The sequence below is a fragment of the Equus asinus genome, chromosome 2, assembly GCF_041296235.1.
Source record: "Equus asinus isolate D_3611 breed Donkey chromosome 2, EquAss-T2T_v2, whole genome shotgun sequence".
Taxonomy (NCBI): Eukaryota; Metazoa; Chordata; class Mammalia; order Perissodactyla; family Equidae; genus Equus; species Equus asinus.
Genome location: NC_091791.1, coordinates 113,029,117 through 113,044,720, shown reverse-complemented (window position 1 = coordinate 113,044,720; position 15,604 = coordinate 113,029,117). Strand labels below are relative to the sequence as shown.

Below are 15,604 nucleotides of genomic sequence, written 5' to 3'. Positions count from 1 at the left end.
CCCAAGACCTGATCAGGTTCAAGTCACGACTGTTCTGCCTGGCAGCATAGAACGTCCTCCGTGCACTGTTTTGGGAGGATGAATTATATTGCTGCTCCGTCAGACTCTGCTTCCTGTAAGGATAGCCACTGCGTTTGCCCTGCCTTCCTACCATGGACCCATGGGAGACATTTCCCTCAGGTCCTAGGATCTGGGATAGTTATTTCACTTAACCCTGAGTACTGAGACAGCCTTGTGACTTCTCTTGGTTGCCCGCTGGAAGGCTCATAGCTGAATTGGGGCCCACCTTTAGCAGATGTCGGGGCCACGTGATGGCAGATAGGTCTCAGCGCGTGAGCTCACTCGTCAGAGCCGGCATCTCACAGTGCTCTGCTTAGTTTGGTGTTTGCTGGTGTTTGGACGTAGAACGAGGCAGGCAGCCTGGCCATGCTTTTGCCCTCCCTGGTACAGGTGCCACCTTCACCCTTGCTCTGACTTTCCAGCACTTGTTTGTCTTTGGCCTCATTTTCTTGCTTATTTTTTTCATACCATATGCATTTTGCTTAAGTTATCTTAAATCCTTTCTGTAATAGGGAAGAATATAAATATGTCCATTTAATTCCTATTATCTATCAGTTCTACAGGGGAAAAACTATGTTCTCCCTTCCTTCCTTGACTCCAAATTTGAGGTGAATTGGTCGTATGAGTCTTTTCAGACTTATCTGTGTAACCATCAGACAACATACGTTATTGTGATTTGGGAGAACTTACAGAACATCTCCCCTTTTTACTTATAAAAATTAGTGTAACTGTTAAAGTTTAGCAAATGTGAAAGAAAGTACTCAGTCTTACTCCATTTTTCTTTTAGTTTTTGTCAGAGTAAAAAAATTTTTTTTTTACAAAAGTCAAATTTTCTGTTGTCTTTTTATTTCTTTGCATGCATTTTAGCTTAAAGCTTTCCCCCAGATTAAAAAAAAAGTTTCTAACTCTAAATATACTTATGTGTTGCAGAAAATTTAGAAAATGTAGAAAACATGAAGAAAAATAAATTCCTTCTGATCCTCCATCCAAAAATAATCATAGTAAACACTATGGAGTGAAGTTGTACATTATTTTATTTTTGTATGTGTACTTCTGTTCCCTCAGTAATCCACATCACGAGTACATAACTATTGCCCGAGTTTTAAACTTACTCATATATTAGGAATGTGTCCCCAGGATGACGGTTAGGCAGTTTTGTACAGAAATGTGCGTAGTTTTCCTTAAAACGATGCTGAATGGCGATGGAGACTGCTATAGAGGCATACTCGGCAAGGGCGTTCCTTAGTGAAGCTGATGGTGTCCAACTGCATCGCTTGCCTGTGGTTCACCTTGGGACAGGGACCGCGTTTGGAAGCCTGGAGGACTGGAAGATTGCGTCCTTGGCCCCCTCAAATTGCAGTTGTCTTATCTGTGCCTTAGCAAGAGTTGGTATCAGTCCACTGAAAATTGAGCTTTCTGCCAACGGCCTTTGCAGATGTTCTGCTGTTTGCATCAAGTGTTGATGGCAAAGTTGACATTTGCTTATGAAAATTAAGGAACTTGACCTGTTTCTGTCCCAGAAGGAGGGCCAGCTTGCTGCTTCAGCAGCACTTCCTTTGAAATTAGTAATGTACTCCCCCTGCTTCCCCAGGATGGTGAATCATGATTTAGGTTTCAGAACTCTCTAACTTTATGGAGCTGTTTAAACTAGAGGTAACCTAAGAGAAAAGATCATAATTTCTTAAGATTGGAGGATTTACAAAAACTTCGTCTGGAGAGGTTTCCCTCAAACCACCAGTCATTTAGAGCAGAAAAAGGCAACATGAGGTTTTTTCCTGGTTTACCTAAAAAGGAAAAGGTAATAATTGGGTGGACTTACCATAGAGCTGCCGAGAGGCTCCAGGGATGGTTTGAGGTTAGGTCGTCTGTTTTTCAAATTAATTGGTTTCTCTTCTTGGACGGGTCACACCATTTCAATTCATAGTTGGGGCGTTAATCGCATCAGCGGTGTTCTCGGGCTTCCATCACTTTGCTCAGTCTGGTGGGGCACATGGGAAGCAGGGCTAGACGAAAGTGAACTTTGATCCCCTGTCTAATATGAAGGATTCCGATGTTTTAAGTGAAAACACTTTCAAAGTTTAAAGTGTTTTTAGACTTCTACCATTGTCTGAGATTGATAGTAAAACAGAATTCTAATATAGGTTGAGTGTCAGGATTTTAGCCAGAAATGTGAGAAGTGGCATTTTCTGTAATACTTTGACTCCTGGGTGTAATCTTGAGACCGATGACTCCAAATTCAGCCCCCACTCTCCTGTCTCCCTCGTTTGCTCTTTCACTACCTTATTTTATTTGCGAAGTCCTGTGTCCCTTAATAAGTCACACTTACGTAAAGTTTGGGCTGACTTCTGAGCACTTTAGAGATAATAATCCATTTAACCCTCACAACAGCCCCATAAGGGAGGCACTCTAATTACCCCCAGTTTACAGAAAGGGAGGCACAGACTAACTTGCCCAAAGTGGAGTCAGGGTTCTCACCCCCACAACCTGTGCCAGAGCCCATGCTCTTAACCATCGTACTGTGTGTCGTCTGTTTCGTGGGCTGTTCCTTTGAAGCAGACATTGTCTTATCCACCCCATGTCCCAAATAATACCATGATGCTTTAGTATCTGAATGGCTTCTGGGCTTGGCCGCTTTAGTACTACTGTGAACTTGGTCAGTTTTATTAATCACATTGTAGTTCAGAAGCAGTTGGGAGAAGCTAAAGTTAAGTTGATTTTGTTCGCTGTCCTTGTTAAAATCACTTGTAAGGTAATACAGACTATTTAGCTTTAAGTTATATTTTGGAAGTACCAGGAGTGATAGTATATTTCAACTCCAGCATGTCTGTGAATTTTACCTCTTATAAGTGTTTCCTGGCTGTGGTTTGATTCAGTTTCTTTCTGCATGTGGGAATGGTTAGTGTGGTTTATGGACAGCGATGAAAAGCTCACCTGGTGATGTCTCAGAGATAAGAGACAGAAATGATTTGTGTGCTTTTGCACACTCACACACACGCATGCACAGCATCTTGAAGTCACTTATTTCACACCAGTGACAATATTTACTGACCTCTGTCATGTGCCAAGCACTGAAATTATTTATGTTTTCACATTGTTGTGACTGCCAAACACAAGTCATTTTTACATAAAGGGAGGAATCAGGGGCTCCTTGACTTGGATGGGGGTCTTCTCAGTGTAACATCATCACTGACTTCCCAAGGCCGAGAAGTCGTCTCCCCTCCAGATGTTACTGCGTCAGAAGTGTGGATTTAGGTTATCATATGTTCTATGTAGGTTTCATTCGCATTTTTACGTGGACTTGTCTCTCTATGAGAGGGGTTGATTTCTCTCTAAATTAATTGCCCGATTCCTACTGTGTTTACAGCCCTTTTTTCAGGAGCATTTCCTTTGTGACAATGAAGTACAGTACTTGATCGAGTGTCTGTACTCCGACTGGGTCCATATATGCCGAACTCTTTGTTAAAGAGTTCCGTAAGTGGCATAAGGCTCTCTAGATCCATCTGAAATCCATAAGTATCAAGGGAAAAATATTATAAAGACTGTGTTGCATCTGTTCTAAGATGCACATTTTTTCCCCACATTTTAACATCTCTGAAATGAGGATACATTTTGCGCTTGCTGGCATCATGTGATTATGATTGGCGGTAGTTTTTCTTTGTTATTGGAACACAGAACAATGGTGCATCTTACAGTCGACATCCTAAATTTGATGAAAAACTATATATATTTAATCCTTGGACTTTTTGAGAAGCATCTTTGACAAAAGTTCAGTCCCATCGAATTTTTTTCTGTTTGGATGAGATAAGTTTGAAGTCATTTTGTATTCCTTATATTTAGGTTAGGAAGAGAACTAAAAGCCAGTAATTGTTTAAGTACCTCGCTGTAGATTGGTTTTAAAATTACAAAAGTAACACTCTGCTTTAAAAATTGAAGTTTGCAAGATGAAAAAAGCTCTGGAGATGGATAGTGGTGATGGTTGCAGGACAGTGTAGATGTACTTGATGCCACCGAACATTGTACTTTATTTTATTTTTTAAGTATACCGATCCGTACACCCCTTTCTTTTTGAAGATTGGCCCTGAGCTGACATTTGTTGCCAATTTTCCTCTTTTTTCTCCCAAAGCTCCCGTACAAAGTTGTATATCCCAGTTGTAAGTCCTTCTAGTCCTTCTGTGTGGGACGCCTCCATAGTGTGGCTTGATGAGTGGTGTGTGGGTCTGTGCCCAGGATCTGACCCCGTGAACCCTGGGCTGCTGAAGTGGAGTGCACGAACTTCACCACTACGCCACCGGGCTCGCCCCCTGAGCAGTGTACTTTACAAATGATAAATTTCAAGTTACGTATATTTTATCACAATTAAACATTTTTTCTCAAAAAAGTAATATCATGCTTATAAAAATTTCCTTCGATATAGAGATATACAGAACAAACACTCCCTGGCCCCTCCCCATTTTCCTATTCCTGTACCTCTTCCCCAGAGGTTTGGTGTGTATCTTTTCAGATATTTCTCTCCTGAGACTTTCCATTAAAGATATGTGTGGTTTTCATTGATCCTTCAAGTCACTTTCCACTATAATAAATACAACTGTAACAGTTAATAAAATAAAAATATATTGGGGAGAACATCATCTTGGAACTGTGCCTTTTTGATGTTGTTAAGGCTAAATTTATGATTTCATTTATTCTCTATGGTATTTTTCCTAGTAGTCTGTACAAATGCACTTTTGTAGCTAGACTACTTGAGATCTCAATACATAGGATAAAGAAAGCATAAGGGAAAGTATAGCACAGTGGCATTAAGTCAGTTGTTCAGCAGCAGGATCCTTGACTTTTTTCCTTCTACTTGACCGCCAGTTTTCCTCTGACAATGGGATGAGCAGTTCCCGTTGAAACTCTTGTTACCTGGTCTCCTTCAGCCGTCTCCTCCGCCCCTGGGGATTGCAGAAGGCACAGCCATTTATTTCAATTTCTCTGCATTCCTTCGGTGGCTTCTCATGGCTTTTATCGCATACAGGCCCCATCTCTGGGGGATCTGCCAGGCCCTGCAGTTTGCTTGCGTCCTCCCCTCACAGCAGCCCCCACTTGCACTGCATTCTGGGTCCTTGACGTTCACCCCTGTCTCAAGGAAGCGTTCTTCGCTCTGTGTGTGTACTTTGCGTCCCCTTAGGACTGTGTGCCTTTCTTTCAGAGCACTTCTCCTAGTTCCTAGTAGTACGTATGTTCGCGTAGCTGTTTGGATAACTGTCTGTCTCTCCTGATGTCAGCTCCATGAGTGGGGGTCTTGTTTTGCTCACCACTGCATCCCCCTGGCCTAGCACATACATACTTGGCACTTGATGAGCATTCAAAGGACATTTCTAGAATGAACAATTTGATTTTTTTATTGTTTGTTTTATAGAGCAGAGGAGTTTGTAGGTATGGAGTTGATAGTATGAGAAAATTAACCTGAATATCTAGACCTTGGCTGCCCTGGCAATTTGGTTGTCAGCCATGGCTGAAACTTAGTTATCCTGGCAGTATTTTAACACTTCATCATCCTTTTTTGTTGGGGTGCTTTTGAAAATGAATTTGGACTTTGTAATGCCCAGTAGTGTGAGCTTCCGTTAAGGGGAAACAGGCAGATCAGGTAGCTTTTTATCGTCCTTTTGAGCATACACAATGATGCAATGTAAGTAGATAAGTGAATTTCTGGAAATGAGAAGCTTGAAATAAACCGTTCTCTCACTGATATTTATTGTTTTAATTCCAGAACGTGGTCCAAGACGATTCCTGGGAAAGTCGAATTCTTCTCTAGTGAGGGTTCAGACACCTCGATACCAATTCCGATAGTGCCGCTGCGGGGTGTGGATGACTCCTACCCACCCCAGAAGAAGTCTTTCATGATGCTCAAGTACATGCATGACCACTACTTGGACAAGTACGAATGGTTCATGAGAGCAGACGATGATGTATATATCAAAGGAGACCGCCTGGAGAACTTCCTGCGGAGTTTGAATAGCAGTGAGCCCCTCTTTCTTGGGCAGACGGGGCTGGGCACCACGGAAGAAATGGGGAAACTGGCCCTGGAACCCGGGGAGAACTTCTGCATGGGGGGTCCTGGTGTGATCATGAGCCGAGAGGTCCTCCGCAGGATGGTGCCGCACATTGGGAAGTGTCTCCGGGAGATGTACACCACCCACGAGGACGTGGAGGTGGGCCGATGTGTCCGCAGGTTCGCGGGGGTGCAGTGTGTCTGGTCTTACGAGGTAAGAGCAGAAAAAAATGTTAGTTTGGTCATTGGTCCTGAACCAATCATAGGAAACTGGTGATATCCACTTTAAGGCTTAACATTGGTATTAAGTTAGTACTTTTATTTGAATTCCCTCTTATTACCTTTTCTCTTGGTTTTTAGAATATACCTTTTATACTTTTGTCCTGAATACCTTAGTTAATAAATAATGACATTTGGAGCCCAAAGAAAAGATAGGTTTGCTGCAGGTCACAGTGATTTTTCATGATTATTCAGAAAGTTCATCTACTCTGTGCTGATTGCAAGAGAGGGGGGAATTTTCCCAGAGGCCTGGCTTCTCGTCTGGTCATGTTGACCCACACAGTTTAGAAACTTACATGTTCTGAATTCATAAAATTAGTAATGATGTAAAAAAGCCAGTACCATTTGGCTTTGCATTTATTTTAAACCTTGGCATTTTAGACAATTACTGTAATCTCTAAGTTTGCAGTATAATTGTTCTTTTCAGAATAGGTGGTAGGCAACTTCTGAGAGATCTTGACACATAAATGCAGTTTTTTGAAGGCAGTCTACTTGTAGATGTTTTCTCTTTAACAGCTCTAGAGAACGTGAGTTAGCTTTTCTCTCTTTTTATTGGCAGACATGCACCTCTTGCCTGCAGATGCAGGATCTGATCTTAGAGTGGAAAAAATTATTTAGATTATGTTGTGTTTAGGTTGATAAACTACCAGTAGTTGTGAGGAGGAAAGGGAATTGCTAGACCTTTTGTCCAAGAAAACACTTTCCGTTGTTAACTGTTAGCTTTTCTTCTGAGTTAATTTTCTAAGGTGCTTGAGTGAAGAAACAGTATTCTTGCCTGTGCTTGCCTTCCCCCAGACTTGGTTTTAAATGTCCCCTGTCACTGTGTGTTTCATTTGAACTTTTAGGGAAGTGGACATTCTCAAGTATACAGGAAGTAGTTTTCATGTAGTTTCTAATTATAAAAGATAGGTTTTAAATCCAAATGTGGTCTGAGTGAGCCCTCTAAGCTCTGTGTGCCCCTCCCCCACCCTCTCCCCATGCAGGGTTGGTTACTCACTGGGTCTAGGGGGGGTCTCTCTTGTCATGCATCCTTGAAGCAAGGGAAGCTATTTGGGGATTTCATGCAGTTTTAAGCAGAGAACAACTGGCAGTATTTCTGCGTTTTCTCCATCCTTAGTTAAGTAGTTATAACCTTAGCATGTTTCATTATGGTTAAAATATGTAATGCCTTGTGTATTTTGGAATGCTTCGGGCTGCCCCTGATCTGTGAGCAGCTAGCCTTCATGCTGGAATTGTGGAGGACAGGCCCACCTTTGAGAGAGAATTTTGGAAAATAAGTGTCTAAGTGTCGCCTGTTTTATCTCACATACTGCTAGGCAGACGCTGGTAGAGCCAGTACCTAGAGTTAGTGCCAACATATAGTTAGAAGGTACTGTCCTGGGGCTGCAGGGGTTGGGAGAAAGTTTTAGGCCTATTTCCCCCTCTTATGATGTAATGGCCAGAGTTTTCTATGGCCTGAAGCCAGGGTGCCTGGACTCATCCTGTCTGGACACTCGGAGACGCCTCTGTAGGCATCTGGTAAGTGACCTTCTTAGCTAAAGGGATCTGTTGGGGGAGGAAGCTCCCTGGCAAGGTAATTCCTTGTGCCCACCTGGGTCTCTGGGGGAGGAGTCAGCTTCAGGTGGCAGCCCTGCTGCTTTTCATTTCTAAGTGCCTGATGACCACAGAGCTTTTCTTAGGTGCTGCAGACTTGCTCTCTGCAGCGTTTCTACCAGATGACCCTCTTTTTGTTGGAGAATACCTTCTCCCAGAATGTGGCTTGTCTTCATTTTATGTGGGGTATTTTTGTTATATGCAAATTGTGAATTTAAGTCCAGTCTAATTTATCATTCTTTTCCTGTAAGGTTTTTGCTATTTGTGTCCTGTCTAAGAGAACTTCCTTTTCTTGGGTCACAGGAATTTTCTCATATATATTTTTCTGTAGATTTAAGTTTTTGCCTTTCACATGTAGTTCATCGTTATCATTTTTAAGAGTTCTGAACTATTGGGACGTGTACCATTTTATTAGGCTTTTAATTTCTTTTTTTTTCCTTTCTTTTCTCGTAGGGCCTTAAGTGCTTCTAACCTAAGTCGTTATTAGGATTTATCGTGTTTGCCGCTCAGGCGAGTTTAATCCCTCATGTGCATGAGGTACTTTTATTAAACTTCCTGTAAATCTTGTTTCTCCATTAAGGCTCACATTATGAGAAATTATTGAGGTGGAGTCTTATGTTAAAGACAGTTACGTTAAGCTTTGGGTCTTGAAAGGTACTTATTTAGCTCTATTGTAAACCTAGCCAGAAGGTGTAATTTTTTTTTTGCAAGTCAAAATAATGCCTGGGGTTACACTTATATAATTAAAATGGCTCATGAGGAGCAATTGTCATAATCAAAATCCACGTTCATTTCTAAGCTTGTTATGATTATTTTTGGTGGTTATTTATTAATACATGGCTTTTAAAACCTTTCTTTGGAAATAATGTTAATTTCCCAGAAAAGTTACAGAAATAAAAAATAGTACAAAGAACATCCATCCACCCTATACACATTCACCTGTTAGCATTTTACTCCGCTTTTGTGCTCACTTCCGGTGTTCCTGAATATCTCCCCTCCTCCCATGTGCAGAGACGTGGACCTGTCCCCCACCGTTCGAGAGTGAGGTACACGGTGGCCCTTACTTTAAATAACGTCCGCATGTTTTGACCAGGGAAATTCTCTCGCATAACCACAGCACAGCTTGAGTGAATTTAACTTGGATACTTCACCTAGCGTTTACATTCAGGTTTTGTCCGTTGACCCAGTAAAGTCCCGGGTGATTGTTTTTCCTTCTCCGTTAAGGCTCCAGCCTGGGGTCAGGTATTCATTTGGTTGTCATGTCTCTTTAGCCTCCTTTTATCTGGATTGTTTGCACAGCCTCTTTCTTTGTCTTTTATGACCTTGGCATTTTCGATAAGTGGCTTTAAATACTTCATTTTCATAATGGAAAAATACGATTGCAATATAGTAATATTGTATATATATATATACAAGTAATGCTGCTCCAGGCTTATTGAAACCTCCCACTGTGAAGACCCAGCGGCAGTGAGAGTCTGGGCCTTGAGACTGTTAACACTAATGGGTTGGCGTTATGAACTCAAGTTATACAAGATTTTTTTGAGAAACATTATTGAGAAATATGAAACAATATTTTGTTTAGGAAATATATGAAATATTATACTATTCTTTTAATAAGAACAAAAAGAAAATTGACCTAAGTAACCTACTCATTTTATTTTTAGCTTTTTACTGACGTATATTATACCTCTGGAAAAGTGCACAGATCATAAGTAAGCCTAGAGCTCAGTGGGTTTTCACAAACTGAGTACAGCTGGTAACCAACGTCTAGATCTTGCTTTTATTATTTTAATTCAACGTTTGACTAGTAATGAAGGTGTTTTGGGTGGAAAATAATTATTACTAATGAAAGTTGGAGACGAGCATAGGTGCAACTTTAGAAAAAGTGTTGTCTTTTTAATAGCTAATGCTGTCAGATGGTTCAGAATTCAAAAGTGCAAAGGGTTTACTGGGATGCGTCTTCCCACCTTTGTCTCCAGCCACTGGGTTCCTCTTGTCGGTCAGCCTTATAGATAGACCGTTATGTGTAGTTAAGCAATCAAGTTTGTATATTTTCCCACCTTTTACATGAATGGTAGCATGTTTTACATACTGTGTACATCTTGCTGGTTTTCGCTTACGTGTCTCACATGATTTTCCATTTAGTACATAAAGAGCTTCATCTTTTTTTGGACATTCAGGTATTTCCAGTTCTTTTCAGCAGTGTTTCTAATCAGTCATTTAACCCAACGTTTCCCAACCTTTTTCTCATCATGGCGCCCACATAGGGGCTGCTGCCCTCAAAGCGCTCCTGCTACCCCAATCCCTAACCACGGCTCCCCCACCCCCAACCTGAAGGGATTGTTATGTTCGCACACCTGGAACTTGTTTGGGATATACCAGTATACTGGGACACACCAGTTGTGACACTCTGGGTTAACCAGTAAGTATTCGTTAAGGGATCATTAGTGGGCCCAGCACTGTCCTCTGAACTGGTAGGAAATGTGAAAGAAGAATGAAACAGGCCTTTTTCTCCTTCAAGGAATTTAGTCTAGTTGAGGAGACAAAAACATATATTCATGAAATAATTGAAAAAAATTTAAAAGCGCAGAACCCTGTGATACTGACTTTAAACATGAAACAGTAGGGGGAATGGTAAGATCAATGATATTCTTTTTATGGAAAGGCATATCATCAAGGGAATTTGGAATTTAGAACAAAATATGTAAGAGAAGGTCTTCCTTGTTAGTGTGACTGGCTTATAAAGGAATGTTGAACATCCTTACATCAGATGCCTGGGATTTTTTTTCTTTAAGAATAGAAGAAATAATGTTTCTTAATTGCTGATTGGCACGGAGCTGATTTGTGTTCTGGTGGTACCTTCCTCACTCCTTTAGCCTGCCCATTAACCTTATCTGGCCAAGAACCAGGCGGGCCCCTAAATGGCTAGAACAGATGCACCAAATCCTGAGCCCTAATGCTGCCTGTTAATTCAAGGAAGAGCGCCTTGTGGCCTATGCTGAGCCTTATTCTTTTGTTCTGTAAGTTTAGTGGTTCAATTTCCAAGCTTGTAATAGATAAGAAGGGCAAATTAGCACCCAAAAAAGGGGTCTGCTATGTAAGGACTGTATCAGCAGTGTGTGGGAAGGGCACAAAGGAGAAGTGAAAAATAAGAGAAAGTGAGGCTGTGAACAGCCCAGTAGTCTAAACCAGCCATGTGTTACTCATTTCTCATTTTATTTCACATGATTGGAGAACATAGTTTGTATTATTTCAATTCTTTTAAATTTATTGGAACTTTTTTTTCCCCCCAAGGAGGATTAGCCCTGAGCTAACATCTGCCAATCCTCCTCTTTTTTTCTGAGGAAGCCTGGCCCTGAGCTAACATCCGTGCCCATCTTTGTCTACTTTATCTGTGGGACGCCTACCACAGCATGGCTTGCCAAGCAGTGCCATGTCCGCACCTGGGATCCAAACCAGCGAACCCCAGGCCGCTGAAGCAGAGCATGTGCACTTAACCACTGCTCCACCAGGCTGGCCCCTGGAACTTTTTTTATGGCCTTATGTATGGTCTACTTTGGAGACTGTTCCATGTGCACTCAAGAAGGAAGGTGTATTCTGTTTTTGAGTTGAGCATTCTGTTAATGTCTGTTGGGTCTAGTTGGTTTATATGTGATCAAGTTTTCTCTTTCCTTGTTGGTTGTCTGTCTGGTTGTTCTGTCCATTCTTGAAAGTAGGATATCAGTCTCCAGTATTATTGTTGAATTATCCATTTCTTCCTTCAATTCTGTCAGTTTTTGCTTCATGTATTTTGGGGCTCTGGTGTTAGGTGCATATATGTTTATAACTGTTAGATCTTCCTCATGTAAAGGATGAACCTTTCAGCCTTATAAAATTCCTCCTTTGTGTTTAGTAACAATTTTTGTCTTAAAGTCTGTTTTGTCTTATACTGGTATAGCCACTCCAGCCCTCTTTTGTTTACTGTTTTCATGGTATATCTTCTTCCATCCTTTGCTCTCAGCCTTGTTTGTGTCTTTGGATCTAGAGTGTGCATCTTGTAGGTGTGTAGGTATGTAGATCTGATAGGGTCGGATTTATGGCTGTCATTTTGCTATTTGTTTTCTATATCTTACCTTTTTTGTTCCTCTATTCCTCCAATTCTGCCTTCTTTTGTGTTAAATAGATATTTTCTGTACGTTTTCACTCTTGTCATTTCTTTTACTTTAGTTTTTTTGAATTATTTTCTTAGAAGTTGCACTGAGTGTTACAATGAACTGCTAAGAGCCTAGTTCAGATTAAATGCCAACTTAGAAACAATAGTATACAAAATCTTTGCTTCTACATAGTTCCATTGTCTCCGCACTCTTTTGTGCTGTTGTCATATGAATTATATCTTTATACATTGTATGCTCATCAACACAGATTTGTAATTATTGCTTTATGTAGTTGTCTATTAAATCAGATTCGAGAGAAAAAGAGTTACAAACAAAAAAATACATTTATACTGTCTTTTATGTTTACCTCTGTAGTTACCCTTATTGGGCTCTTTACTCATGTTTTTCAGTTATGGTCTAGTGTCCTTTCATTTCAGTCTGAAAGACTCCCTTTAATATTTCTCATAAAGCAGGTTTGCTAGTGACAAATTCTACCAGTTTTTGTTTGAGAATGTTAGAGAATGCCCTCATTTCTCCTTCACTGTTGAAGGATGGTTTTATTGATATAGAATTCTTGTTTGACTGTCTTTTTTTTCTTTTTCTTTTGGTGAGGAAGATTGGCCCTAAGCTAACAACTGCTGCCATTCTTCCTCTTTTTGCTTGGGGAAGATTGTGCCTGAGCTAACATCTCTGCCAATCTTCTATTTTGTATGTGGCATGCCGCCACAGCATGGCCTGAGGAGCGCTGTGTAGGTCTGCGCCCAGATCCTAACCTGCAAACGCCAGGCCGCTGAAGCGGAGTATGCGAACTTAACTACTACACCACTGGGCCAACCCTAATCTCTTTTTTTCCAGCACTTTGAATGGGGGCTTTCTGGTATCCATAGTTACTTTAAAAAAAAAAATTGTTTTTGATGTAAGTATAGTTGATGTACAGTATTATATTAGTTTCGGGTGTACAACTTAGTGGTTCGACATTTATACACACTATGAAATGATCATCACAAGTCTAGTAACCATCTGTCACCATAGAAAGTTCCTACCGTATTGTTGACTGTATTCCTTATGCTGTGCATTACATCCCTGTGACTTATTTATTTTACACCGGGGAGTTTGCACCTCTTAATCTCCTTCACCTATTCTGCCCGTCCTCCCATCCTCTCCCCTCTGGTAACCACCAGTTTGTTCTTTGTTTCTATGAGTTTGCTTCTGTTTTGTTTTATTTATTTGTTTTTGTTTTGTTTTTTAGATTCCACATGTATGTGAAAACATACAGTACTTGTCTCTCTTTGTCTGACTTCCTTCACTTAGCGTAGTAACCTCTAGGTTCATCCATGTTGTTGGAGATGCCAAGATTACTTTTTTTAATTGCTGAGTAGTATTCTTTTGTGTATATATACCACATATTCTTTATCCATTCATCTACTGATGGGCATTTAGTAGGTTGCTTTCATATCTTGGCTAATGTAAATAATGTTGCAGTGAACATAAGGGTGAATGTATCTTTTCAAATTAGTATTTCCATTTCCTTCAGATAAATATCCAGAAGTGGAATTGCTGGATCATACTGTAGTTCTATTTTTAAGTTTTTGAGGACCCTCCATACTCTTTTCCATAATGGAAATTTACACCAATTTACATTCTCACCAGCAGCACACACGGGTTCCCTTTTCTCTACATCCTTGCAAACACTTGTAATTTGTTGTCTTTTTGATATTAGACATTCTGACAGGTGTAAAGTGATATCTCATTGTGGTTTTGCTTTGATTTTCCTGATGATTACTGATATTGAGCATCTTTTCATGTATCTATTGGCCATCTGTGTATCTTAGGAAAAATGTCTATTCAAGTCCTTTGCCAATTTTTTAATCAGATTGTTTTTTTGATATTGAGTTATATGAGTTCTTTGCGTGTTTTGGATATTAACCCCTTGTTGGATATATCATTTGCAAATATCTTCTCCCATTCAGTACGTTGCCTTTTCGTTTTGTTGATGGTTTCCTTTGCTGTGCAAAAGCTTTTTAGTTTGATGTAGTCCCACTTGTTTATTTTTTCTTTTGTTGCCTTTGACTGAGGAGACAGATCCAGAAAAAGAATTGCTAAGACTGAGGTCAAAGAGCTTACTGCCTGTGTTTTCTCGTAGGCATTTTATGGTTTCAGGTCTTATATTTAAGTCTTTAATCCCTTTTGAGATAATTTTTGTGTACTGTGTAAGAGAGTGGTCCAGTATCATCCTTTTGCATGTGGCTGTCCAGTTTTCCCAACACCATTTATCAGAGAGACTGTCTTTTCGCCACTGTGTATTCTTGTCTCCTTTGTTGTAGATTAATTGATCATATAAGTATGGATTTATTTCTGGACTCTGTTCTGTTTCGTTGATCTCTGTGTCTGTTTTTGTGCCAGTACCATGCAGTTTTGATTACTATAGTTTTGTATATTTGAAATCAGGGAGTGTGATGCTTCCAGCTTTGTTTTTCTTTCCCAAGATTGTTTTGGCTGGTATCCATGGCTTCTGATGAGAATCAGTTGTTAATCTTATTGAGGACCCCTCATATGTGATGAATTGCTCCTCTTGCTGCTTTCAGGATTCTCTCTGGCTTTCGACAGTTTGGTTATGATGTTTCCAGGTGTGGTTCTCTTTGAATTTATTGTACTTGGAGTTTTTTGAGCTTATTGGGTATGTGTATTGTTTTTTGTCAAATTTGGGAAGTTTTCAGCCATTATTTCTTCACATATTTTTTATGCCCCTGTCCCTTTCTTGCTTTTCTTCTGGGACTGCCATTATACGTGTGGTCAGGCTCTGTTCATTTTCCTTCGTTCTTTTTTCTTTCTACTCCTCAGACTGGGTAATCTCAATTCTTCTCTCTTTAAGTTTGCTATTTCTTTCTTCTGCCTGTACAAATCTATTGTGATTCTTTTCATTCCAGTTATTGTACTTTTCAACTCCAGAATGTCTTTTTGGCCCTTTTTAAGTAATTTCTGTCTTTTTTGGGCTGCTTTTCACCTCTGTATGGGCGACACTTCTTTCTTTGCACGTCTTAGAATTTCTTGTTGGAAAGTGAACATTTTAAGTAATATAATGCAGCAACTTGGAGATCAGATTCTGCCCTCCTCAGGGTTTGCTGCTGCTGCTGTTTAGTGACTTTTTAGAACTGATTCTGTTAAGTCTGTGTTCTTTTTGGTGGTGGTCACTGAAGTCTCTGCTGGGTTTGCTTAGTGGTCAGCTAATGACTGAATGGAGATTTCCTTACGTGCCTGGAACTAAGAAGTCTCCCAGTCTTTGCTGGGCGCTCGGTGTACCTGTTGGTGCCTGCCTCCAACACTCACCACGTGGTGTTCAGCTCTTCCTTAGCCTCACCTCCTGCTGTGCGGAGCCTCAAGGTCAACCAGAGATGAAATCCTAGGGCCTTCTCAGGTGTTCCCTGGGCACGTGCACAGCCCCATGCATGTGCATGGCCTTCCAGATTCCCAGGAATATAGGGAAGCCTTTCAAAGCCCCTCATGGACA

General features: G+C 40.6%; 1 protein-coding gene across 2 annotated transcripts in view; it reads left to right on the top strand.

Annotated features, from left to right (window-relative positions):
• CHSY1 (chondroitin sulfate synthase 1) overlaps positions 1-15,604 on the top strand; it is a 72,152-nt gene that overhangs the window by 8,669 nt on the left and 47,879 nt on the right. For both annotated transcript variants that reach the window (XM_014854226.3, XM_070496467.1), the window contains one exon: positions 5,810-6,305. In XM_014854226.3, the coding sequence (XP_014709712.2) occupies positions 5,810-6,305 (496 nt within the window). The remainder of the gene's footprint in view (positions 1-5,809; positions 6,306-15,604) is intronic.